A 24,537-nucleotide genomic window follows, 5' to 3' on the forward strand; every position below is an offset into this window, starting at 1 on the left:
AAAGAATTTAAAAAGGTGGCTACAAAAATTATACTTCTTTAAAAAAAAAAAAAAAAGGATTAAGTCATTTAAAAAATCCGAAACTGTACCAAGGAGAAAGCAAACAGGAAAGAAAAACGAACACTCGCATAGTTCCCTTCTGAGCTTCTGATTTATTAATCAGCTTAAAAAGCAATAGTAGAAAGCTGATAGTGGTGTAAATAAATACTAAAGAGACTGTACAAAATGCTGAATAACTAACTCACTCGGAAAACATTAAATATATCAGGACAAACATAAATAATAATAATACTTCACTTTCTGAACACGTAAAGGGTTAAATATAAAAGGTAAAAGAATTGAAAATGTATAAGAATAATTTATACTATGCTAAGAAAAAACAAAAGTTCACCAACATGCAAAAGATTTTAGTTTTTGTGTGTTTTTAGTACGATTTTACACTCAGCTACCAGTTTATCAGGTTCATACGGATACTACAGATCACTGTACAGGTGCCTTTACTGACTGGGGCATGTCTGTGGTTCTGCCCCTGATCTGCCCTGGACAAAGGGTTGGGGTTATTGAGGAAAGGGTGAGGTTTTAGAGACAAACCTTGGCAATATGATGTAGCGAAAAAGAATCAGTACATGATTGAAGAGAAAAACCAGTGTGTTGTGCTGTTATGGAAAAAAAAAAATTAACCCCAGTATTATGTGATGGAACAGAGTCATTCCTTCTACCTTAAAATTGATTTCTTTCAAATGGCAGCTGAATTTTTTATCCGTTTTCCAAACACAGAGAGGTTTTTTTTTATTATTTAAAATATAAAACACATTGGTAGTTAATAGGCTTGCAAAAAATATTTTTGGTCAATTTCCCAATAACATTCTATGGAAATTTCATCTGGAGAATATTCCAAGTTGCAAACTTCCCAGGAATTTATGTGAATTCAATAGAAATGTGATGAATTCATATAAACCGTTCCATATACAAACATGAACAGAAACATTTGTTTGGTCATAAGCCGACACGCATGCAAACTAATACAGATATTTTTTAAAAAATTAAATTTTTTACTTTGATTTAATTGTTGCTATACTTTTGTTGCACAATAGCTTTCACACGGCACAAGGAAGTTTAAAACAATAATGTATGTAATATTTACGTAACTCACGTGAATAATCGCCAAGATGGAAATTTTTTTTGACATGGTTTTGTTATTGATTCAATAAACGATGTTTCTGTTATGGAAGGATGAACGGTGCATGTAGGGGGTGTGGCCTCATGGTGTAGGGGGTGTGGCCTCAGTCACCCTGCAGTAAGTGAGCATGTGATTGATGAATGTCCAGGAAAGAAATTCAACTAAAATTGTATTAAAGCCGGTTGTTTTATCCTAAATTATACTTTAAGGTTTTTTGTTTTTTAAACTACATTTAATTTCCCTGTTGCAATTTTGTGAATTCCCTGTTTCCTATTAATTCCAATGGAAAATTTCCAGTCTTTAAAATTCCCTAGTAGTCAATACTGAATGTCCACTGAAACACGTCTGACGTAAAAACCCAAACTCAAAAACACCCACATCTTAAAGAGAATTTATGAAGCATGAATTCCACTGTAGTGAAGACTTTCCTATGGAGGAAAAATGTTTCGGCTCTTCCAAAACTCTGACACTTGAGGCTCCTTCCACAAATAAATAATATCGAAATAAAACTTCAGCCGTTTAAAAAACGAACTTACTGACACACGATACACTCATACTAGCAACACACACACACATATATAGCACTATGTTAGTGTTAATACTGTGCTAAGAATGAACACCACCCAAATAACATCTGCTGAGCTTCTGTACCATTCTAATGATAGACAGGGGGCAATACAGGGGGGATAAAGCAGTAGTAGGGTAGGGGGTAGCTCAGTGGTTGAGATGTAAGACTTTTGATCAGAAGGTTGTGAGTTCAAATCCCAGCACCAGCAAGCTGCCACTGCGGTGCTTAACCTTCGACTGCTCAGTTGTATGAAAGATAATTAGAAGTTGTTCTGGTGTAAATGTAAAAATATAAAATGCAGTCAGTAGATGCACCTTGTTTCACTTAAACTGGTAGCTGGAGTGTTTTGTGCCCATCTGCACAATGCACAGTGTGTGTGTCGAATAGAATGGAACGTAACCTTGCTCGAGTTTTAGCTGTTGCACTGATGAATGTTGAAGCCGTGTTTATAAGCGTAACGTTTGCCGCAGTCCACGCAGCTGTATGGTTTCTCTCCGGTGTGGCTGCGCAGGTGTATATTTAGTGAGCTCTTCTGCGAAAAGCTCTTGGCACACTCCATGCAGGTGTAGGGTCTCTCTCCGGAGTGCGTACGCATGTGGATTTTGAGGTACGTCTTCTGAGCGAAGCGTTTGCCGCACACCATGCAACTGAAGGGTTTCTCTCCGGAGTGCGTCCGTAAGTGCACTTTCAAATAGCTTAAGTAGTTGAAGTTCTTCCCGCAGAACACGCACTCGAACTTCTTCTGCTCCGAACCCGATGTGAAGTTCTTCAGAGCATCCGAGTGCAAGTTGGCGGGAAAGAATCCAGCAAACTCCTCCGAGCTCATGTTGGATGACGTGGCGGCGTCTCCTAGTGCAGGAGGTCTCTGGTCCGCTCTGACGTCGAACGTTTGGTCCGCGGCGCCACGCAGCTGCGTGTTGTCCAATGCCGCTGCGTACGCGATGAAGTCCTCGCCACTCTGGACCGCTTCCGGATCCGCTTCAGAGAACGGCAGGTCTGTACGTAAATAAAGTAAGAAGAGAACGTTGTGGAGCGTATACAGCAATTATATGGTTTATATGAATCTCAGATCTTTTAATGAACCTTTCTCGTTGATCCTCGGGTTCGTGTGTGGCTTGCTTTTGCCCGGGCCGTCGTCAAATGTCTCGTCTTTGATGATGATCATGTCGGGTCCGTCATCTTCCATCAGATCAATCGACTAACAAACAGAAATAAAAATAATTATTTAATTAGACTGCCCCAGTGCATGTGACACCGAGGATGACTGACAATTGAGTAACTGTAACATTTCTACCAAACTGCACCACTCTCAAAACGTCCCACCTTCAGACTGTACAACTCTCAAAACGTCCCACCCTCAGACTATACAACTCTCAAAACGTCCCACCCTCAGACTGTACAACTCTCAAAACGTCCCACCCTCAGACTGTACAACTCTCAAAACGTCCCACCCTCAGACTATACAACTCTCAAAACGTCCCACCCTCAGACTGTACAACTCTCAAAACGTCCCACCTTCAGACTGTACAACTCTCAAAACGTCCCACCCTCAGACTGTACAACTCTCAAAACGTCGCACCCTCAGACTGTACAACTCTCAAAACGTCCCACCCTCAGACTGTACAACTCTCAAAACGTCCCACCCTCAGACTGTACAACTCTCAAAACGTCCCACCCTCAGACTGTACAACTCTCAAAACGTCCCACCCTCAGACTGTACAACTCTCAAAACGTCCCACCCTCAGACTGTACAACTCTCAAAACGTCCCACCATCAGACTGTACAACTCTCAAAACGTCCCAACCTCAGACTGTACAACTCTCAAAACGTCTCACCATCAGACTGTACAACTCTCAAAACGTCGCACCCTCAGACTGTACAACTCTCAAAACGTCGCACCCTCAGACTGTACAACTCTCAAAACGTCGCACCCTCAGACTGTACAACTCTCAAAACGTCCCACCTTCAGACTGTACAACTCTCAAAACGTCCCACCTTCAGACTGTACAACTCTCAAAACGTCCCACCCTCAGACTGTACAACTCTCAAAACGTCCCACCCTCAGACTGTACAACTTTCAAAACGTCCCACCCTCAGACTGTACAACTCTCAAAACGTCCCACCCTCAGACTGTACAACTCTCAAAACGTCCCACCCTCAGACTGTACAACTCTCAAAACGTCCCACCCTCAGACTGTACAACTCTCAAAACGTCCCACCTTCAGACTGTACAACTCTCCAAACGTCCCACCCTCAGACTGTACAACTCTCAAAACGTCCCACCTTCAGACTGTACAACTCTCAAAACGTCCCACCCTCAGACTGTACAACTCTCAAAACCTCGCACCCTCAGACTGTACAACTCTCAAAACGTCCCACCCTCAGACTGTACAACTCTCAAAACGTCCCACCCTCAGACTGTACAACTCTCAAAACGTCCCACCCTCAGACTGTACAACTCTCAAAACCTCGCACCCTCAGACTGTACAACTCTCAAAACGTCCCACCCTCAGACTGTACAACTCTCAAAACGTCCCACCCTCAGACTGTACAACTCTCAAAACGTCCCACCCTCAGACTGTACAACTCTCAAAACGTCCCACCCTCAGACTGTACAACTCTCAAAACGTCCCACCCTCAGACTGTACAACTCTCAAAACCTCGCACCCTCAGACTGTACAACTCTCAAAACGTCCCACCCTCAGACTGTACAACTCTCAAAACGTCCCACCCTCAGACTGTACAACTCTCAAAACGTCGCACCCTCAGACTGTACAACTCTCAAAACGTCGCACCCTCAGACTGTACAACTCTCCAAACGTTACCACTCTCATAATCCTCCACCTTCAGACTGTACCACTCTAAAAATGTCCCACCTTCAAAATGCCTCAGACAACCTCAGACTGCCCCACCCCTTTAGGTTGCAGCTCTCCAAAACATCCTACCCTCAAACATCTCCAACTGTTGATGTTTCTGACTAATGTAATTGTTACTGTGTTCCTTTATTGTTCTTGTCATAAAATAGGAATGAACACTGGGGGTTATTTTATGAAGTACAAAACAGTCGTCCATGCTCTTACACCAGTGTAATTACATTGACTCAGAACATAAATACACACACACCCACACACACCCACACACACACACACCTCGATCATACACGGGTCCACACGGCTCTGCTGCTTCTGTGCCGCATTTGACTCCTTGTCTTTCCACAGATCCATGCACCACTCCTTCCCAAACACGCCGTCGATGGTGGGACGATGTCCAGTTTCTATTCAACACGGAGATAAATTTCCACAAAGCCATAAAGCGATAGTTCAAAGCAATTTCATGTGCAGAATGTTTTTCTTTACGGAGTTTACAGAGTTAGTAGAAGTACTGGGGTTAGACTAATGATTTGGTTTAGTATAGGGACTAGAGTTAGTATAAGAAATGAAGTTAGTATAGGGACTAGGGTTAGTATAAAGACTAGGGTTAGTATAAGACATAGAGTTAGTATAGGGACTAGGTTTAGAATAAGACATAGGGTTAGTATAAAGACTGGGGTTAGTATAAAGACTAGGGTTAGTATAAGACAGAGTTAGTATAGGGACTAGGTTTAGTATAAGACAGAGTTAGTATAAAGACTAGGGTTAGTATAAGAACTAGGTTTAGTATAAGAAATAGATTAATATAAGGTATAGGGAAGTGTAAGATATTGGATTAGTGTAACTACTAGGGTTAGCTAAATTAATGGAGTAATCTAAGAACTAGTGTTAGTATAAGAAATGGATTAATAAAAGAAAAAAACTATACTAATGAATATTTTAATAAAGGAATGTGTACATAGAAATAGTAGTTTAGTAGAAGTGCTGTATGATGTTGGAGATGTTGGATTAGTAATAGAAGTGCTGTATGATGTAGGAGATGTTGGATTAGTAATAGAAGTGCTGTATGATGCTGGATTAGTAATAGAAGTGCTGTATGATGTAGGAGATGTTGGATTAGTAATAGAAGTGCTGTATGATGTTGGAGATGTTGGATCAGTAATAGAAGTGCTGTATGATGTTGGAGATGTTGGATTAGTAATAGAAGTGCTGTATGATGTTGGAGATGTTGGATCAGTAATAGAAGTGCTGTATGATGTTGGAGATGTTGGATCAGTAATAGAAGTGCTGTATGATGTTGGAGATGTTGGATTAGTAATAGAAGTGCTGTATGATGTTGGAGATGTTGGATCAGTAATAGAAGTGCTGTATGATGTTGGAGATGTTGGATTAGTAATAGGAGTGCTGTATGATGTTGGAGATGTTGGATCAGTAATAGAAGTGCTGTATGATGTTGGAGATGTTGGATCAGTAATAGAAGTGCTGTATGATGTTGGAGATGTTGGATTAGTAATAGAAGTGCTGTATGATGTTGGAGATGTTGGATCAGTAATAGAAGTGCTGTATGATGTTGGAGATGTTGGATCAGTAATAGAAGTGCTGTATGATGTTGGAGATGTTGGATCAGTAATAGAAGTGCTGTATGATGTTGGAGATGTTGGATCAGTAATAGAAGTGCTGTATGATGTTGGAGATGTTGGATTAGTAATAGAAGTGCTGTATGATGTTGGAGATGTTGGATTAGTAATAGAAGTGCTGTATGATGTTGGAGATGTTGGATTAGTAATAGAAGTGCTGTATGATGTTGGAGATGTTGGATTAGTAATAGAAGTGCTGTATGATGTTGGAGATGTTGGATTAGTAATAGAAGTGCTGTATGATGCTGGATTAGTAATAGAAGTGCTGTATGATGTAGGAGATGTTGGATTAGTAATAGAAGTGCTGTATGATGTTGGAGATGTTGGATCAGTAATAGAAGTGCTGTATGATGTTGGAGATGTTGGATTAGTAATAGAAGTGCTGTATGATGTTGGAGATGTTGGATTAGTAATAGAAGTGCTGTATGATGCTGGATTAGTAATAGAAGTGCTGTATGATGTAGGAGATGTTGGATTAGTAATAGAAGTGCTGTATGATGTTGGAGATGTTGGATCAGTAATAGAAGTGCTGTATGATGTTGGAGATGTTGGATTAGTAATAGAAGTGCTGTATGATGTTGGAGATGTTGGATTAGTAATAGAAGTGCTGTATGATGCTGGATTAGTAATAGAAGTGCTGTATGATGTTGGATTAGTAATAGAAGTGCTGTATGATGCTGGATTAGTAATAGAAGTGCTGTATGATGTAGGAGATGTTGGATTAGTAATAGAAGTGCTGTATGATGTTGGAGATGTTGGATCAGTAATAGAAGTGCTGTATGATGTTGGAGATGTTGGATTAGTAATAGAAGTGCTGTATGATGTTGGAGATGTTGGATCAGTAATAGAAGTGCTGTATGATGCTGGATTAGTAATAGAAGTGCTGTATGATGTAGGAGATGTTGGATTAGTAATAGAAGTGCTGTATGATGTTGGAGATGTTGGATCAGTAATAGAAGTGCTGTATGATGTTGGAGATGTTGGATTAGTAATAGAAGTGCTGTATGATGTAGGAGATGTTGGATCAGTAATAGAAGTGCTGTATGATGTTGGAGATGTTGGATCAGTAATAGAAGTGCTGTATGATGTTGGAGATGTTGGATCAGTAATAGAAGTGCTGTATGATGTTGGAGATGTTGGATCAGTAATAGAAGTGCTGTATGATGTTGGAGATGTTGGATTAGTAATAGAAGTGCTGTATGATGTTGGAGATGTTGGATTAGTAATAGAAGTGCTGTATGATGTTGGAGATGTTGGATTAGTAATAGAAGTGCTGTATGATGCTGGATTAGTAATAGAAGTGCTGTATGATGTTGGATTAGTAATAGAAGTGCTGTATGATGCTGGATTAGTAATAGAAGTGCTGTATGATGTTTGAGATGTTGAATTAGTAATAGAAGTGCTGCATGTTCACCTTTATTCGGACCATTGTGCGCCTCGCCTCGCTCCTGCGCGCTCCTCCTGCTCGCCTTCAGCTTAATCTCTAACAAATCGCACTTCTTCTTCAGACCCTCGTTTTCTGAGATCCTGCGAGAAATCTCTCTCCTGAACACCGCGTGACTTTCCTCCACCAGTTTGCCGATCTCCAGCACGGCGGTCTTTGCCAGCATTTCCATTATGGACGCTAACTGGTTGTGAAAATGCGAGTCGCTCACCATGTTCTCCACCATCTTTAGGACGAACCAAGCTCAGAGTCCCGGCACTGTAGACGAACTCGAACTGCTTCTCCTAAACCCGGTCTCTACAGCGGTTCCTTTCAGCCCCGTTTCAGCCCCTTGGCTATTCCCTTCCAGCTCTTTTCTTTACTTTATTGTGGAAGGAAATGCAGAAGGGGATGCTGGGATTGCTTACCGTAACCCTCAGAATAGTAGAAGAACTGGTGTGTGTACCAAAGGGGAAAGTGTAAATATAGCCTGAAGGGCGCCATTGTGTTTCACCCCAGCTCCAAAAATACACCCCTGCTCCTCTTATTTAAAGGTGCGATTGTAAGGAAAGGCAGACTTTCCACAAGCCATAGTATCATCATCATCAACAACATCATCATCAACCAAGCAAGGCATGTTTTCTCCATGGAGAAATCTGTCTTCAGATCTGCACTAAAGCTTGAAACGAATCTCCACTGGTTATCTTTACCCACATCTGGTGTTCAAAGTGTTCCTCAATCCCAATCAGTCCAAATGCATACACATTATAAAGTGATGTGAAAAAATATTCCCAATTTTGATTAGACAAAGAGAACCCAAGTAATTACAAAAGGCATTTTTTTTTAATTATGATTTTAATTATCAATGGAAACAAAAGCTCTCCAACTGATTTCCTCCAACCTGGTCAAGATAGCAAGTCTATCACATCTCTGTGGAGCATTTTTGACCCACTCTTATTTGCAGAACTGTTTTCATTTAGCCACATTAGAAGGTTTTTGAGCATGAATGACCTGCTTAAGATTGGATTTAAGTCCATATTTTAACTTGGTCACTCCTAGATTTTTTTCATGCCCAAACAAAATTAAAGTAATTCTTAGAAAGGTTTTCCATTAAACGATCTATGATGCCCGTGGTGCCTTTTCTGATCAGGGAAGATTCACACTGTATGGCGCATATGTTCTTCTTCCGTTTAATGCAGATAACAGACAAGTATATATACACATTGGATAATAAAACCTAACCTAAAGCTGTTTCCTGTTTGGGTAAGAAAACATAATAGCCAGAGATGTGTAAGCCCAGATAAAGACTTCCTGTATACCTTACATACTCATCGGAAAGACCTTATAGACACTGAACAGACAACATAGGAATGTGTTTAGAGAACTAGTGTGAGAACCATCTTAACACTAACAATCACTCCAAAACCTAAATTTTGGTTGTTATTTTTTTGCCATTAAGATATGGACATGCTGGTTTGTTTCGGATCATTGTGCTGCTGCATAACCCAAGTGCGCTTAAGGACATGAATTAATGGCCGGACATTCTCCTTCAGGGTTTTCTGTTTAAGCGCAGAATTTATGGTTTTATGAATTATGGCGAGTCGTCCAGGTCCTGAAGCTGCAATGCAGCCCCAGACCATCACACTACCACCACCATGTTTGTAACTTTGATGTTCTTTTGATAAAATGCTGTTATTTTCTATAGTAATTACATTTTCACATAGAGCCAGGCAGGTTTGGACATAATTTAAAAGCTGCATTTTGTATTTACTCTGGTTATTTTGGCGAAATATTAAAATTAGCTTGAAGATCTTAATCATTTAAGTGTTACAAATCTGCAAAAAATCCAACTGCCAACATAAAATACTAAAACCAGTTTTTTCAACTAATTAATTGGCTTCACTTTTCTTTAAGTTGGAACAAAAGTTTACATTGATGATCTTGTTACTGTGGCACCTGTGAATAGGATGGCATATATTAGTGAACAAGTGAACCGGCAGTTCTTGCGGTGTTGGAAGCAGGAAAAATGGACAAGCATAAACATTGTGATAGACGACTGGGTCAGACTGTCTCTGGTGTTTGTTACCGTATGCAGTGGTTAATACCTCCAAAAGCAGTTGACAGGAGGACATCCAGTGAATCCTACCGGAAATCTTCAGTGGCAGATTGCATAAAAAGTTATTACTGGAGATGATAAAAAGGATTCAGTCAGTGCTGTCACAGTGCCCATACTGACCCCTGGTACACCACCATAATCTAGTAAAATAGGCATTTGAGCATTAGTCCTGAACCATGCAGCAGTGGATGAAGGTGGCCTGGTCTGATCAACCACATTTTCCTTTACATCATGTAGACATCAGGGTGAGTAGACAGCACTTATATAGGAAAGAGATGGCACCAGGATGCACTATGGGAAGAAGGCAAACTGGTGGGGGCAGTGTGATGCTCTAGGTGATGTTCTGCTGTGAAACCTTGGGTCCATGCAACACCAACCAATACATTGTTGGAGATAAGGTATAAGCAGGATGAATATGCCTGCACATACACACTTAATAAATTGTTAAGTGGTTTGAGGAGCATGAGAAATAGTTCCAAGTGGTGCCTCTAAATTCCCCTAAATTCAATTTGATCAAGCGTCTGTGGGACAAACAAGTCCAATCCATGGAAGACCCACCTTGCAAACTACAGGACTTAAAAGATCTACCACCAAAAGCTTGGTGCCAAGTACCACAGCCTATTTTCAGGCCTCAATTGGTATATATAAAACACCACTCCATAACGTTTTACTGTGATATTTTTTAATATACTTTTTTTTTTACGTAAACACATCAATCTGGTGAATCTCTATATCAAACTGATTTTTATCGAACTTGCATAAATAGCCGTGAGATTTAACAAGAAATTTCAGCATTTCATGGGAATCCTCCTACAGCCAGACTACATTTGTATTTATTACTTTTTGTGAAATGGTTTTCAGAAAAGTTTGGAAGAAAACATTACAGTGGTTTACGTTTACAATTACTGAGCTGGTGATACTGATAAATAGCAAAACATTTTACCAGAGAAGTATGACTACATCCATACTTAATATTTTTTTGTTTTTGTTCAGCAACAAGCTTTCCTCTCTCCAAAAGTGATCAGAACATGTATCTTAAGGCTAATTCGCAACAACTTGCTATGGAGCGAAATAAATATCGAACACATAAATCTCTAGATTTTATATAGAAATTGCCCGATTAATTGTCAGTCTTATCAATTTCACACAAATGAAACATTAAAATGATTTTGAAAAGGAAGGTTTTTCTAAGCAGTGGCTAGTTAGTTATCAAGCAGTGCTAATTAGCTAGATAGCCAAGCTACAGTCAGCTAACTTCAATTGAACCCAAACAGCAACCTGAGAAATGGCATGTTAATTTAGCTAGCTAGCTAAATTAAAGCAATCCAATCCAACTAACTCAGTGACTCATGTTAACTGATAATGGCAGCCAAAAACTGCAATTTGCTAAGGGTTAGTTAGCGAGATACCATTAAAATGTTCTATTAACATTAACTAAGAGCTAAAACTGCCCTACCGGCCTGAGGTTTCTATTAATGTGAGATAACAATGGATTTGCAATCTTTTGGCTAACTCTGGGTAACTAAAATGACCCCACCATCACTTGCAATTAATGATAGTTAGCTAGATAACAAAGCTAAAATCCTTAGCTAACAATAACGGCAAGCTAAATATTACCTCAGTAGAAGTTTCCAATCATTTCTATTTAACATGATCTTTTTTTATCTTTTTTTTTTTCTCCCCACAGGCTGCTACCAGAAGTTCATTAGCTACACAACCAAGCTAACATTTCAGTAAATCTAGTAAAGTTTGCTAGAGTATTAGAAGCAGTATTGAAATTAAAACAATCAGCGAGATGTCAGTGATGGATGATCGAAGAATGAAGCCCGTTCAGGTCACTGAAGCCAGATGTGGCGTCTGAATGAACAGCCAGATGTTTGTTCAGATTGAATTTCTTGGTAAAGCCTTTTCCACACTTGACGCAGATGAAGGGTTTCTCTCCAGTGTGAGTTCTCTGGTGCATGTCCAGAGAGCACTTCTGAATGAAAGCTTTGCCACAGTGCATGCAGCGGTACGGCTTCTCTCCGGTGTGTGTGCGCTGGTGTGTGTACAGGTGGCCTTTCTGGGCGTACCTCTTACCGCACAGAGCGCACCTGTACGGCTTCTCGCCCGTGTGACTTCGCTTGTGGATCTCCAGCTGGCTGAAACACTTGAAGCACTTTTCACAGAGCGGACACGCAAAGCGCTTCTCCTCCTGGAACCTGGAGGCCACGCGTCTCCTGACGGGCTTTGGCAGGAGATAATTGAGCGCGCATTCAGACTCTGAGCTCGACTGTACTTTTGAAGCAGGACCTTCAGGGCAGCGTGAATTGTTCACAAAAATGATTCTGTTGTGAGGATGAGCTGAAAATGCGACAGCCTGGTGCCTGGTGAAGGTTTCCTCAGCGCTATGTACTGCAAATAAAGACAAATATTTATATTAATATTGATCAGTTTTTACAGAATTTAATTTATGATGTTAATTATTGGCAAAAAGAATATTTATTCGATGATAAATAAGAAAATGTCAGCGTTATATAATAATAATTGAACGAATGAAATAATAAACGAATATAATATAAAGCTTTGGATAGGAATATTTTTCTTATAACATATGCTTATGCTCCTATGTGATTTATTACATTTGTTTGATTACCAAACCACACTTACGGCCCACTTTATTAGGAACACCTGTATCCATACAGTCATCTAAACACCTAATCATATAGATGCAGCACAATGCATTAAATCATGCAGATACAGGCCACAAACCTCATTTAATCTTCATATTAAATATATTTAATTATGATTACAATAACTAACAGTGTCATGGGGGCTAAAACTGCTGATCTCGGGAATTTATACCGAATGGTGCAAAAAACAAAAAACATTGAGCGAGTGAGAATTCTGTGTAGAGAAACACCTTGTTAATAAGAAGGTTTTAGGTCAAAATAGCTAGATTGGTCCTACCTCCAAGGGTCTAGCATAATTATATACATCATATCACATATCATTTAATTACTTCATATTCCCATGATCATCAGAAAAGCATTTCAGCATGCACAAAGCATTCACCCTGAGGTAGATGGGCTACAGAAGCAGAAAACCACATCAGGTTTTACTTTTGTCAGCCTTTTTGTTAGTTTTCCCAAACTGGGCAGGTTCCGGTCCTGGCACCTTTTTGAACCACGGACCCTTTTCAAGCAAGACAATTGTCCCGCACACCGGGATGGAATTATACACAACAACATGCATATTAAATGACTAGTAAACATGTTATATGATTTCATTATTATACTCTGCTCTTCAGGACTGCTTTGAATGGACTGAAAGGGGACATGTTCAGGGAGGCTGCAACCAACAGACGACTTCACCGACTTGGCGAAGTACACATGATCAGTGACCAGTTACATCAGCAAGTGTATTGATGATGCCACAGTCTCCAAGAACATCATCTTACGCCTTAACCAGAAACCGTGGATAACTGTAGAGGTGCATGCACTCCTAAAGCCTCGAGACTCAGGTGACAAGGTGGCCCTAAGAACAGCGAGGGCCAAACTGTCCCGGTTCATCAAAGAGGCAAAGCGTGCATATGCCCAGAGTATCCACCTAAACTTCACAGACAGCGGTGACACACCACGCATGTGGCACGGCATCCAAGCCAACTGCGCCCCGGTGAACATCAACGGCTCCTCCCTGGAGTGCAACAAATACCGTGGTGTTCACCTGGTCCCTCAACACCGGCTCTGTAACAAGAAAAGCCCAGCAACATCTCTACTTCCTGAGAAAACTGAGGAAGGCACAGCCTCCACCAGACATCTTCACCACTTCTACAGATGGACCATCGAGAGCATCCTGAGCAGCTGCATCACAGCCTGGTTTGGGAACTGCTCCATCTCGGATTGCAAGACCGTACAGCATGTGGCTGACCACACACACACACACCACTCACACACATTCTTCTGTAATTAATATCAACAGTATGCTACAATGACTGCAATTTGCTTTGGACAGTTCTGCATTTAAGGCTCCATCACTGGACAGTTCACCTCAACAACGATGAACTGTAATGAATGGACATTTGGTGCCACCCAGATGTGGATGGGTTCCCTTTTAAATAGGGTTTCTCTCAAGGTTTCTCCTATCATCAGTTTATTTTCTTGCTAGAATTATGAAAAAGGTTTTACAAAAGTCAACGATTTTAGGTCAGGACTTTATAAACAAATCAAATGATCACAAACTCACCACCACCATCTTTCGTCCTCTCTCCTCCTTCGTGACCGTCCCAGAAATCCTCCTGTTTAATCTTTATTTCAGTAGTGTGTTTCTCTGTGTGAAGCCGCTGTAGATGATGGTCAGGCTGTTTCTCTTTCATATCAGCCTGAAGATATGATGCAGCAACTTGTACATAAAGATACATACGTCGTCTTTCATTTAAACAGAAAAACATTCAGGAAAACTCACATGGTCCTGTTCAGTGGTCAGCGGAGTGTCATCACCTCCACTGGACTCTTCCAGCTCACTCTCTCTAAAAACAATAAACAAGCTATTTCAATTGTTCTGCTTCAAGAGAACTTTGCAGATACATAAAATCCTTGTCAATATCAACAACGTTTCAAAACTTCAGCATTTCTGTTCCTGTCCTAAAAAAATTTTATGATCAATTGAATGATCCTTTAGGCTGCATTTCATAAAGCTTTTGGAATTAATACATGGTTTTACACTTTTACTCAAAGGACAGTTCTAGTGGTCATTACCAACAATACCAGAGGATGATGGTGGTGTGATTAGATTGAACTCCTGCTTCACCTAACGAGACTGATGCAGCAGTGCTTTAATATGTTACTTCCAAAACACACGGTATATTTACCTCTTAATATTAGGATGATTCTCCATACTGGAGCTGTACGTCTCTGCTCTAGAGCTGTGGTTCTCTGTAATGGACATGAGGTTTTCCAGACTGGAGCTGTGGTACTCTGTTGTGGTGTTGTGGCTCTCCATTCTGGTGTTGTGGCTCTCCATTCTGGAGTTGTTGTTCTCTGTTCTGGAGTTGTGGCTCTCCATTCTGGAGTTGTTGTTCTCTGTTCTGGAGTTGTGGTTCTTCACTATGGAGTTGTGGTTCTCTGTTCCGGAGTTGTGGTTCTTCACCCTGGAGTTGTGTTTCTCCATTCTGGAGCTGTGGTTCTCTGTACTGGACATATGGTTTTCCATTCTGGATTTGTTTACGATTCTGGAGCTGTGGTTCTCCACTCTAGAGTTGTTGTTCTCTGTTCTGGAGCTGTGTTTTTCCATTCTGGAGTTGTTGTTCTCAGTTCTGGAGCTGTTTTTCTCCATTCTGGCACTGGGGTTCTCTTTACTGGGCATGAGGTTTTCCATTATGGAGTTGTTCTTCACTGTTCTGGAGCTGTGGTTCTCCACCCTGGAGTTGTTCTCTGTTTCAGATCTGCGGTTCTCCACTCTGGGGTTGTTCTCCACTCTGGGGTTGTTCTCCACTCTGGAGTTGTTGTTCTCCGTTCTGGAGTCGTGGTTCTCCGTTCTGGAGACGTGGTTCTCCGTTCTGGGGTCGTGGTTCTCCGTTCTGGAGTCGTGGTTCTCCGTTTTGGAGCTATTCTTCTCCATAAAAAAGTTGTTCTCTGTTCTGGAGACATTCACCTGTACTGATGAAAGCAATGCTGATGTTCCAGTGTTTCCAGCCTCTAGGCTCTGAGCTGTATTATTCGACGCCATGTGTCTCTCCATCACCTGCAGTCTCTTTTTCAGGAAATCGATCTCGTGTTGACCCCTGGTGACCTCAGACAGGAGGATTTGACACTCCAGCTCCACAAGTTTACTGATCTCTAACACCGCTGTTTTGGTCAGTGTTTCCATAAAATCAGTTAATCGCGTCTGAAAAGCCGAAAGAGGCGTCAACATCTTTTATTCCCTCAATAATCCGACACTAAAGAATAAAAAGCAACCGACAGCTTTGGTGCACGAGCCCCTACAACCTGGTCTGTGCTGCAAAACTTGTGCATGTGCTTCTTCCTCTTAGCTCGTGACTTCCATGTTGGAGGAAAACAACGAAGATCATGTGGAGGCGCTGAGTCCAGGGTTGCCAGATCGAGTAGAATAATGCGACAGCAGACAGTTTATTAATCTGACTGCAAACTATCTCATGTTCATGGAGGTCATTTAGTTTCCGGGTTGTTTCTGGTCATTATGGAAGGCTTTGAGCAGTGAATAAAATTAACGTATATATATTTAACCTGGCAACCCGCAAAAGGAAATCAAAGTTTTGTTGGTGAGTTTGTGTTTTTTCAGTTTTACTGCCATCTACTGAAATGGAGCTTTAATTATTTTTTATTAAATTATTTTACACATTGCACATAAAAAAAACTGTACAGATCAAATAATAACATTAACAATACCAGTGTTAATAAATCAGTACACTACTATCATTATAATTCAGTTAATCTAATTATATATATATATATATATATATATATATATATATATATATATATATATATATATATATAAACTATATAAATAAAAATAAACACACACACACACACACACACACGTATATATATATATATATATATATATATATATATATATATATATATATATATATATATATATATATATATATATATATATAAAATGCAATCTTTACGTGCAGAACACAATTCAAATCTGAGTTCCCTCAGGAAGTAGCAGACCGCAACTTTGTTTAGTCTCTGCCTCGCACTTTCAATGCATTTATTATTATTATTATTATTATTATTATTATTATTATTATTATTATTAAACTTGAAAACATACACAACAATACCAGGGTGAACAAAGAAACTAGAGTTAGCGCAGTGTCACTGTGGCTTCTCGATGGAGTGAATAAATGAAGGATGGAAGGAATGAAGACATTTGTTAAAATATGCTGAAATAAATAAAGAGCATATTATTAGAAAATTTTATCTAAATCCTCTCAGCCATTCCCCAAACTCCTGTAGAAATCTTTCCCAGAACAGTGGAGCTTATTATAATAACAATAAGGGAATAAACCATCCTGTGTTTAGGCCCACGGTATATAAATAGTAATGTGTGATGGTCAGGTGTCCACATACACATGTCCATATAATTATATAATTATAATATATGATATAATTATAATGTGTTGTGTGTTGATAGATAGATAGATAGATAGATAGATAGATAGATAGATAGATAGATAGATAGATAGATAGATAGATAGATAGATAGATAGATAGATAGATAGATAGATAGATAGGCCGCAGTGGTTAATACACCAAGTTTTATAAAAAGTGTCATTTCCTCTATGTTGGAAATTTGTACCCTATACATATTTGTTAGATAGTTTGTTTATTATTTACTTTACTGTACTGTACTTAATATATTGTAATTTTTTACTTAATTCTAAGAAAAAACAAATGTGCTGTCAAAATGACAATAATCTGCAGTTAATACTTTAGTTTAATACTGTGTGTCTGGATTATAATAATAACAATAACAATAATAATAATAATAATAATAATAATAATAATAATAATAATAATAATAATAATAATAATAATAATAATAATAATAACATTGATGAAGGCAATAATATATTTTTTTTATTTTATATATGCAAATAAAAAAAATAAGAAAACAATTCATATCAACAAGATAAGATTAGAAAAGATAAGAAAAGAAAAGATACGATTTATTAATCCTACAGGAAATTCTTAACATTAGAGTGGTTATTAAAATTAAATAAAATGTTATATTAATTATAAAATAGGTCTTATTTCTGCACTAGAAAAGATTCCCTGGGTTTCCAAATAAATCTTGGAGAAGAGTAGATCATGCTGTAGATCAGACCTGAGAGTATTTACGACTGAGTCTGAGCGCTGTCGGTTCTGCGCATGCGCATCAAGGCAGCCCAAACAACGCGTACGTGCGAGCCGCATTTACGGTAAATCCGCTGAGCGCGTGAAGGCAGAAACCGACCTCCGGGCTTCTGATTGGTTTCAGTGGAGTCGTATGAGGAAGTAAAGCGGTTGCAATTCAGCCCCAGTTCACTTCCTAACAGGTTAGAAAAGCGGAACAGGTAATTAATAATGCATTATTTTATAATGAGATCAAGAAATTAATTAGATTACAATGTAATTATATTAGCACGTGCACATGTTATTGTTTTTTGTTGTTGTTGTTGTTGCTTCTTCTAAGATGCATCTTACTGCAACACATGCACGGGTTTCCTCGGGGTCCTGGAGAAAACTCCTTCCTTTTCCTCTGTATTGTAGTGTTTCCCTGCTCTAGGACACGTGATTCGACTATCTGATTGTCAGACCTTCTGGAGATTATGTGGGTGGGTTAGAGGATGACTATCAGGATTAGGAACCTGTACCCTATATATAGGCAGTACATCCCTAGAATCAGACTCACACTCCATGAATTTCCAAATTTAAGCCTTCAGAAGTTCAATATGTGTCTACAACAGATTTGAGCAGAACCTTCTTCATCCTTCAGGTTTTATAAAACACATCATGGCCATGAGGGTCAGCACAGGATTGGGAACCTGTACCCTATATAAAAGCATAGATCTAGATAAAATCAGACCCCAGACTCAATAAATTCCTTTCTTGCTCAACCAAACACCATATTTGAGCCTCTAGTATTTTCTATACTGTATGTAATCAACATATCTGCTTTTATTATCAACAGAATGGCTAGGAACCGCCTTCAACCTTCAGATTTCTCCATGTCGTGTAATAATTTTACTAAAGCACATCAAGGTCATGTGGATTCAACTTTGAACTTTTTATAAACTATGGATCCAGACTTTTTTTTTTTTTTTTTTTTTTTTTAAACCTCAGGGTTGTTTGATTGATCAAATCCGATTGGTCAAGAGATGGTCATTTGGGAGACTGTTTAGAACATTTATATGTAGCTAGAAATGGATTAAAAGTAATTGATGAGCAGTTCTCGTCATATCGTGGTATAGGAGGACATGCTTTAATGGGACATTTTTTAATGTGCTGGTTAGAACATATTGGGTTGGGCTGTATTACAACATTCTGTTGTTTTCCACACCCACGAGTGTTTCATTCTTCATTTATTGCGGACAATGTTATTTAAAATGTCCTTGCGCAGCAATAAATACCCTCCCAGGGGCAGCTGGGGTGGCAAGGCTTATTATAGCCACCCTTTGCTTTTCACGAGGCCACACCCGTTACCCACCTGACAGCACACCACAGATGTTCCACGCTTTATTATCATCTCAAATCTGTAGATATTTTACACTCATTATTTTCTCATGCTCTAATCCCAGGGAATGATGTCAGGCAGAAGAGTGGTGGCGTTTGACTCAGCAGCAGAACTTGGTCCAGCTCTGGTCCGGCTTATAGCGTCTCGGGCTGAGAAAACCCTCAGCAGCGGCGCCGGCTCTTTTTCCCTCGGCCTCTCTGGAGGAAGTCTGGTGTCCATGCTGAGTAAGGAGCTGCCCACGGCGCCCAACCTGGACTGCAGCCAGTGGCTGATGGGCTTCTGCGATGAGCGTCTGGTTCCTTTCAATGATCCTGAGAGCACTTATGGACTTTACAAGGTAACTAAAAGACTGTGTTGATACAAAGTACTGTTCCATTACCTTGTGAGTGGGGTCCAGATTTTACAGACAGACAGACATGATATATACTTTAGATAGATGGATATAGATATTATATTAGTGCAAAATGTGTGTAAGGCACAATATATGTAGTGTATATGGGATATATGACTGTACAAAAGTCATACACAGTGTATATACAGATGATAGATATGTATTAGATATTTTACATATTTACAATTATATACAGTAATAATGATCCAGAATGTACAAAGTGGGGCAGAACTATATAATGACTACTGGCAGAAAATGTTCCTTCATTGTTAACTTCATTTTGTATGCAATAAAATCCATCTCCCGAAATCTAATGTGAAAAAAATCTCTATTAATGTGTTTACTCAGTGTTTGCCATGTGGGATTTTACATACCGCAATCGGCACAAATATTTCTTCCATGACATGTTCCATTCCTTATTTTAGAAGCAGTTGTTTTCAAAAATAAACATCCCAGATGACAGGGTTTTGGCGATCGAGCCGTCGTTACCAGTGCAGGAATGCGCGGAGGATTATGCCGCCAAGCTGAATAAGGTACACCGATTACTACACGTTTCCTACATCTGTTAGAACTTTATCCAACTTATCCTTATGATTTTTAATTAACCTCGTATCTTCGCAGGCATTTGGGACACAGGAAACGCCAGTGTTTGACATGTTGCTGCTCGGCATGGGACCTGACGGACACACGTGCTCTCTCTTTCCAGATCACCCGCTATTACAGGTGACGCCCGAATGCTTACATGCATAATGATAATGTATATACACTTTTGGCCAAAAGTATTAGGACACCAGACTTTTCCAGCCATATGTGGTTCTTCTATAGAGTTCTTCATCTATAGGTTGTCTTTGGATACGTTTAATTAAACCAGAGACCTGAACCTGTTCCAACATGCCCCTTGTGCACAGAGCTCCGAGCTCCATTAAGAAATGCTTTACATGGGTTGAAGTGGAAGATCTTGCTGCTATAGAGATCTGACCTCACCCCTATTTAACACCTCTGGGATGAATCGGATATTGTGAACAGCAGTCACATTGCCCACACATTTAGCATACATCATCTACACGTGTAATTACATAGGGGTTATATAAAATCTGCTCTTTATTTATTTGTGATTTTCTGTATCAGGAAAAGCAGAAGACCGTAGCTCCCATCAGCGACTCCCCTAAACCACCTCCTCAGAGGGTGACCCTCACACTCCCCGTCCTGAACGCGGCCCGCTGTGTGGTCTTTGTGTCCACCGGAGGCAGCAAAGCCTCCATCCTTAAAGCAAGTACAAAAAAAAGGATATTCAGTTTGAGCAATTCTGCTTTATTTTTGCAAGGAATAAAATAAATAAAAAATCCCATAAACATTCCTTTTGTTTTTTTCTCCTGACCTTCACAGCAAATACTTGAGGGTGGAGACGGCCCGGTTCTGCCTGCAGCCCTTGTCGCTCCGACCCAGGGTGAGCTCTTCTGGCTGGTGGATGAACCCGCAGCCACCTCCTTAACACTCGCTGTGGAACGACCAGGACCTGGTGCTCAACTCTGATCATCTTCACCTAGTATAATTTTCAACAACTTATAAATGAAGATTTTTCTTTACAAACTTTACAAATCGAAACGTTCAACGGTAGTTAAGGAGACTTTTCTGGCAAATTATTACATTAATGCCAGTAGATGAGGTTTCAGATTAAACAATGTAAAGTCCAGTCAAAGTTTCAAAAGAAATGATTCAGTGTAGGAAAATGATCAGTGACACCACTCTTGTACCACAAATGAGTCCATAGACGGTCTATAAGTTTTATCTCTAATCAGAAAGCTACTGGTGATTAAGGCATAGAAAAACTGCCTTTGGTATGAGGATGGAACCTTAAGAAGAACCATTAGGAGTTCTGGAACTGGAGACTCCTTACATGAACAATTGAATAAAAGAAAAAAAAAAATTAAACAGTGCTATATTGTTTGTTTAAGTGTATGTTTACAGTCAGACCTATATTATTTGTTGTTGCTGCTGCGTGTAAAAACCATCACACGTTGCGCATCAGTATAACCCTGCGATTACACTAGTAGCTGGAACTACTTTCAGGGCTGCTGTCATGCACAAAAAAATCAACTAATAAATTGATCAAACACCGAAAGTACTTGTTTTCATTGTTGTGCATTAAATAAGACGAAGCAAAAGGATTTTCTTGCCTCCAGCAAACACAATTCAGTGTGGCGATAATCGGTCATGACCGATGTGTACATTTTAAACGAGTCGTTTCAAAGAGTAGTGCGAGGATGTAGTATAGGACTTCTAGTCCGAGTCGTTCGTTCGTTAATCACGTGACTCCCATATACGTTATGCAGTGCATTAAACAGGAAACAGAATTGAGTAGTTTATATGATATGATATGTAATTTGTAACAATAATGTCAACGTAGCGTGTAGCGTCTTTGGGAATCACGTGACAAAAGAACGAACGACTCGGACCAGAGGACTAATGAGATGAACTACTCAATTCTGTTTCCTGTACGACTCGTTCTTCTGGGTCACATTTACGACTCGTTTTTCTGGGTCACATCAATGACTAGTTCTTCTGGGTCACGTTAACGACTCGTTCTTCTGGGTCACGTTAACGACTCGTTCTTCTGGGTCATATTAACGACTCGTTCTTCTGAGTCACATTAATGACTCCTTCTGAGTCATATTAACGACTCGTTAATCTGGGTCACATTAACGACTCGTTCTTCTTAGTCACATTAACGACTCGTTCTTTTGAGTCACATTAACAACTCGTTCAAAATGAACAGCACAACTCATTAGTTCTCTGATTTGAGTTGTTCGTTGTTGTTTGTTTGTTTTTGGTCCGAGTCTTAATATTATTCTTACAAAAAAACCATAGGAGTCACGTTAAAAAAGATCTACTGAGATATAAGAAGTGAGCTACTTGTTCTGTTTATAATTATTTGTCCTTAGGTGCATTGTCATATTTTGATTATTGGAACTAAAGCCAAAGTTCCTGTTGGGGAATCTGCTTATTTAAAATGTCACATTTAATTTTGTTCCTGATCTAAAGGAACGAAATGAACTAAACGACTCAAAGAACCGAGTCACTAAAATGATCCGATCTTCCCATCGCTAAATCAGTGATATTAAATCCCTCCCCCATGGAGAGGGCGCCCTCCCCTTTAACGTGTGGAAGTGACGTGCCCTTTAAGGCAGAAGCGGCTGTGGTGTTGTCACTGGGCTGAATTTCTGTCGGACGAATGAATTTATTAGCTCCTTAAAGCTGTTGAGGATCTGATTGGGGGCTTTAAAGTTCTCCAGCTCCATCTCAGTGTGTGTTTTAACGGCGCTTCTCGGAGCTACTCGGCGATGTTCGGGCTTGTTTTGTGCTTCTTGTTTTTGCTGAGCATTACCGGCCCGGTTCTCGGTTACTTTCCCGAGGAGCGCTGGAGTCCCGAATCCCCTCTTCTGGCTCCGAGGGTCGTCGTTGCTCTCATCTGCCGGAATTCGGCCCACTCCCTGCCGTACTTCCTCGGAACCATTGAGCGCTTGAACTACCCGAAGGACCGCATTGCGCTTTGGTAAGTTCCTGCTCTGTGATGGTGCTGAGCTTCGGAGAATCTTTCTGGAGCCAATGAGTCTGAAAACCAGCCCAGATGTTCTTCCACATGCAAAAGTTCTTCAATGCATTTCTCCATTAAAAGAGAGTCACAGCTAATGGTTCATATGTTGTTAGATGTTCATTAGATGTTGGTTGGACATGAGAGATTTCTATATTCTGTTAAAACGTAAGTGATTTTTAATCAAGAAATAAACGGGAATATGCAAATGAGCATTTTATAATAATCTCGTCATCTGCGAGAGGAGTTTCCAACCTCCCATCTTTTATGCAAATTAGCTTCTAATAAATAACTCGTGATTGGCAAATTATGCTCCAATGAATAAAAAACTGATATGTAAATGATCACGCACAATTATATTGAAATAATCCGTCATATGCAAATTAACCTCTAATGAATAATCAGTTGTTCGCAAATCAGCCTCTTATAATAATACTAGTGCTGGACGGTATGAACAAAAAAATATATTTCACTGTATATCACGGTATTTATTTCATGCATGACAGATATCACTTTTTCTACTGATTTAGAATAGAAATAAAATAAAATAGCCTTTATTTGTGACCTGTACATTACAGCACAGTGAAATTCTTTTTCTTTGCATATCCCAGCTTGTTCAGAAGCTGGGGTCAGAGTGCAGGGTCAGCCATGATACAGCACCCCTGGGGCACAGAGGGTTAAGGGCCTTGTGCAAGGGCCCAAGAGTGGCAGTCGATGCCAGCGTTTGATCCCCTTGACCTTACAATCAGTATCCCCTCACCTTAACCACTAAGCTACAACTCCTTATATACTGCAGTGGATTGACTAAAAATGCCCTATTTTACTGTCATGATTAGTGAATATTGTAAAGAAAAATTCCACACCAGTGGAAAATGCAAAATAATACTGTTTGCAAAGAGGTGGCGCACGTGATTCAAATAAAGTGAAGGAATCAGAATGCCTGACTTTTGCAGTTAAAATACAGAACATTTTAGTTATTTTAATTATAGTTTAATATCAATATAATAATAATTGCTTACCCATAGCTGGGTGAAGCCTGTGACCAAAGCACTGGGGGTCTTGTCTAATTATTCAGCTCAATAGTCTTCTTGATGTTGGCTGCACGGTCTGTTGTGATGGCCACTAACTTCTGCTCTGAAAGCCACCAGCAATCAAGTGCCTCTTGCAAGCCTCCTTATTCCCGTATTTCTCCAGTGTGGTCATCAGGTATGGGTTCATACTGCTACTCGACCACATATCTGTCTTTCTGAGAAGTGGGGGACGGTCGCCAGGTCTACTTCTAGCTTGGCTCTGTGCTGTTGGTACAAGTGAAGGATTGCTGTTTGGCAGAAGTATTTTTAACTCCTGAAGCCTTCGTTCTCAACAGTATTAAGCAGGACCATGTCTTTTGGCTAGTGTTAGAGTGTGTAATCTCGATCCACTTGTTTACTTTTCTTTTTGTAGGCAGTCCCGCTAGCAAACGCGTCCTCAAGTGGCAGCTGACGCAGATTTTCTTATGCTTTTCCAGTGTTACCTGCTGATGTGTCAGA

At 39.9% G+C, this 24,537-nt stretch overlaps 4 protein-coding genes across 6 annotated transcripts in view; 2 read left to right on the forward strand and 2 right to left on the reverse strand.

Moving 5' to 3' along the window:
* Positions 1-132: 132 nt before the first annotated feature.
* On the reverse strand, positions 133-8,376 carry LOC310716930 (uncharacterized protein). The gene is made up of 4 exons (XM_083524578.1): positions 7,670-8,376; positions 4,898-5,022; positions 2,832-2,946; positions 133-2,744 (listed from the first exon to the last, which is right to left on the reverse strand). Exons 1-4 carry the CDS (start codon positions 7,923-7,925, stop codon positions 2,161-2,163), a joined length of 1,080 nt encoding a protein of 359 aa, XP_083380704.1. The 5' UTR covers positions 7,926-8,376; the 3' UTR covers positions 133-2,160.
* Positions 8,377-10,459: 2,083 nt separating this feature from the next.
* On the reverse strand, positions 10,460-16,007 carry LOC310716871 (uncharacterized protein). The gene is made up of 4 exons (XM_083524471.1): positions 14,644-16,007; positions 14,238-14,301; positions 14,019-14,154; positions 10,460-12,188 (listed from the first exon to the last, which is right to left on the reverse strand). Exons 1-4 carry the CDS (start codon positions 15,684-15,686, stop codon positions 11,593-11,595), a joined length of 1,839 nt encoding a protein of 612 aa, XP_083380597.1. The 5' UTR covers positions 15,687-16,007; the 3' UTR covers positions 10,460-11,592.
* A 1,705-nt stretch (positions 16,008-17,712) lies between these two features.
* Positions 17,713-21,538, forward strand: pgls (6-phosphogluconolactonase). Of its 3 annotated transcripts, none has more exons than XM_083524634.1 (6): positions 17,713-17,847; positions 19,090-19,362; positions 19,842-19,949; positions 20,038-20,139; positions 20,545-20,689; positions 20,803-21,538. In XM_083524634.1, exons 2-6 carry the CDS (start codon positions 19,093-19,095, stop codon positions 20,811-20,813), a joined length of 636 nt encoding a protein of 211 aa, XP_083380760.1. In that variant the 5' UTR covers positions 17,713-17,847; positions 19,090-19,092; the 3' UTR covers positions 20,814-21,538. The 3 variants fall into 3 exon arrangements, with proteins under 3 accessions (XP_083380760.1, XP_083380759.1, XP_083380761.1); XM_083524633.1 differs by having other exon boundaries at positions 17,729-17,865; XM_083524635.1 differs by having other exon boundaries at positions 17,729-17,865; positions 20,545-20,685.
* A 1,034-nt stretch (positions 21,539-22,572) lies between these two features.
* The window catches only part of colgalt1a (collagen beta(1-O)galactosyltransferase 1a), a 16,016-nt gene continuing 14,051 nt past the window's right edge, over positions 22,573-24,537 (forward strand). Inside the window, exon 1 of the mRNA XM_083524476.1 lies at positions 22,573-22,969. Within this exon, the coding sequence (XP_083380602.1) occupies positions 22,758-22,969 (212 nt within the window). The 5' untranslated portion in view covers positions 22,573-22,757. The remainder of the gene's footprint in view (positions 22,970-24,537) is intronic.

The sequence above is a fragment of the Silurus aristotelis genome (assembly GCF_946808225.1).
Source record: "Silurus aristotelis genome assembly, chromosome: 21".
Lineage (NCBI taxonomy): Eukaryota > Metazoa > Chordata > Actinopteri > Siluriformes > Siluridae > Silurus > Silurus aristotelis.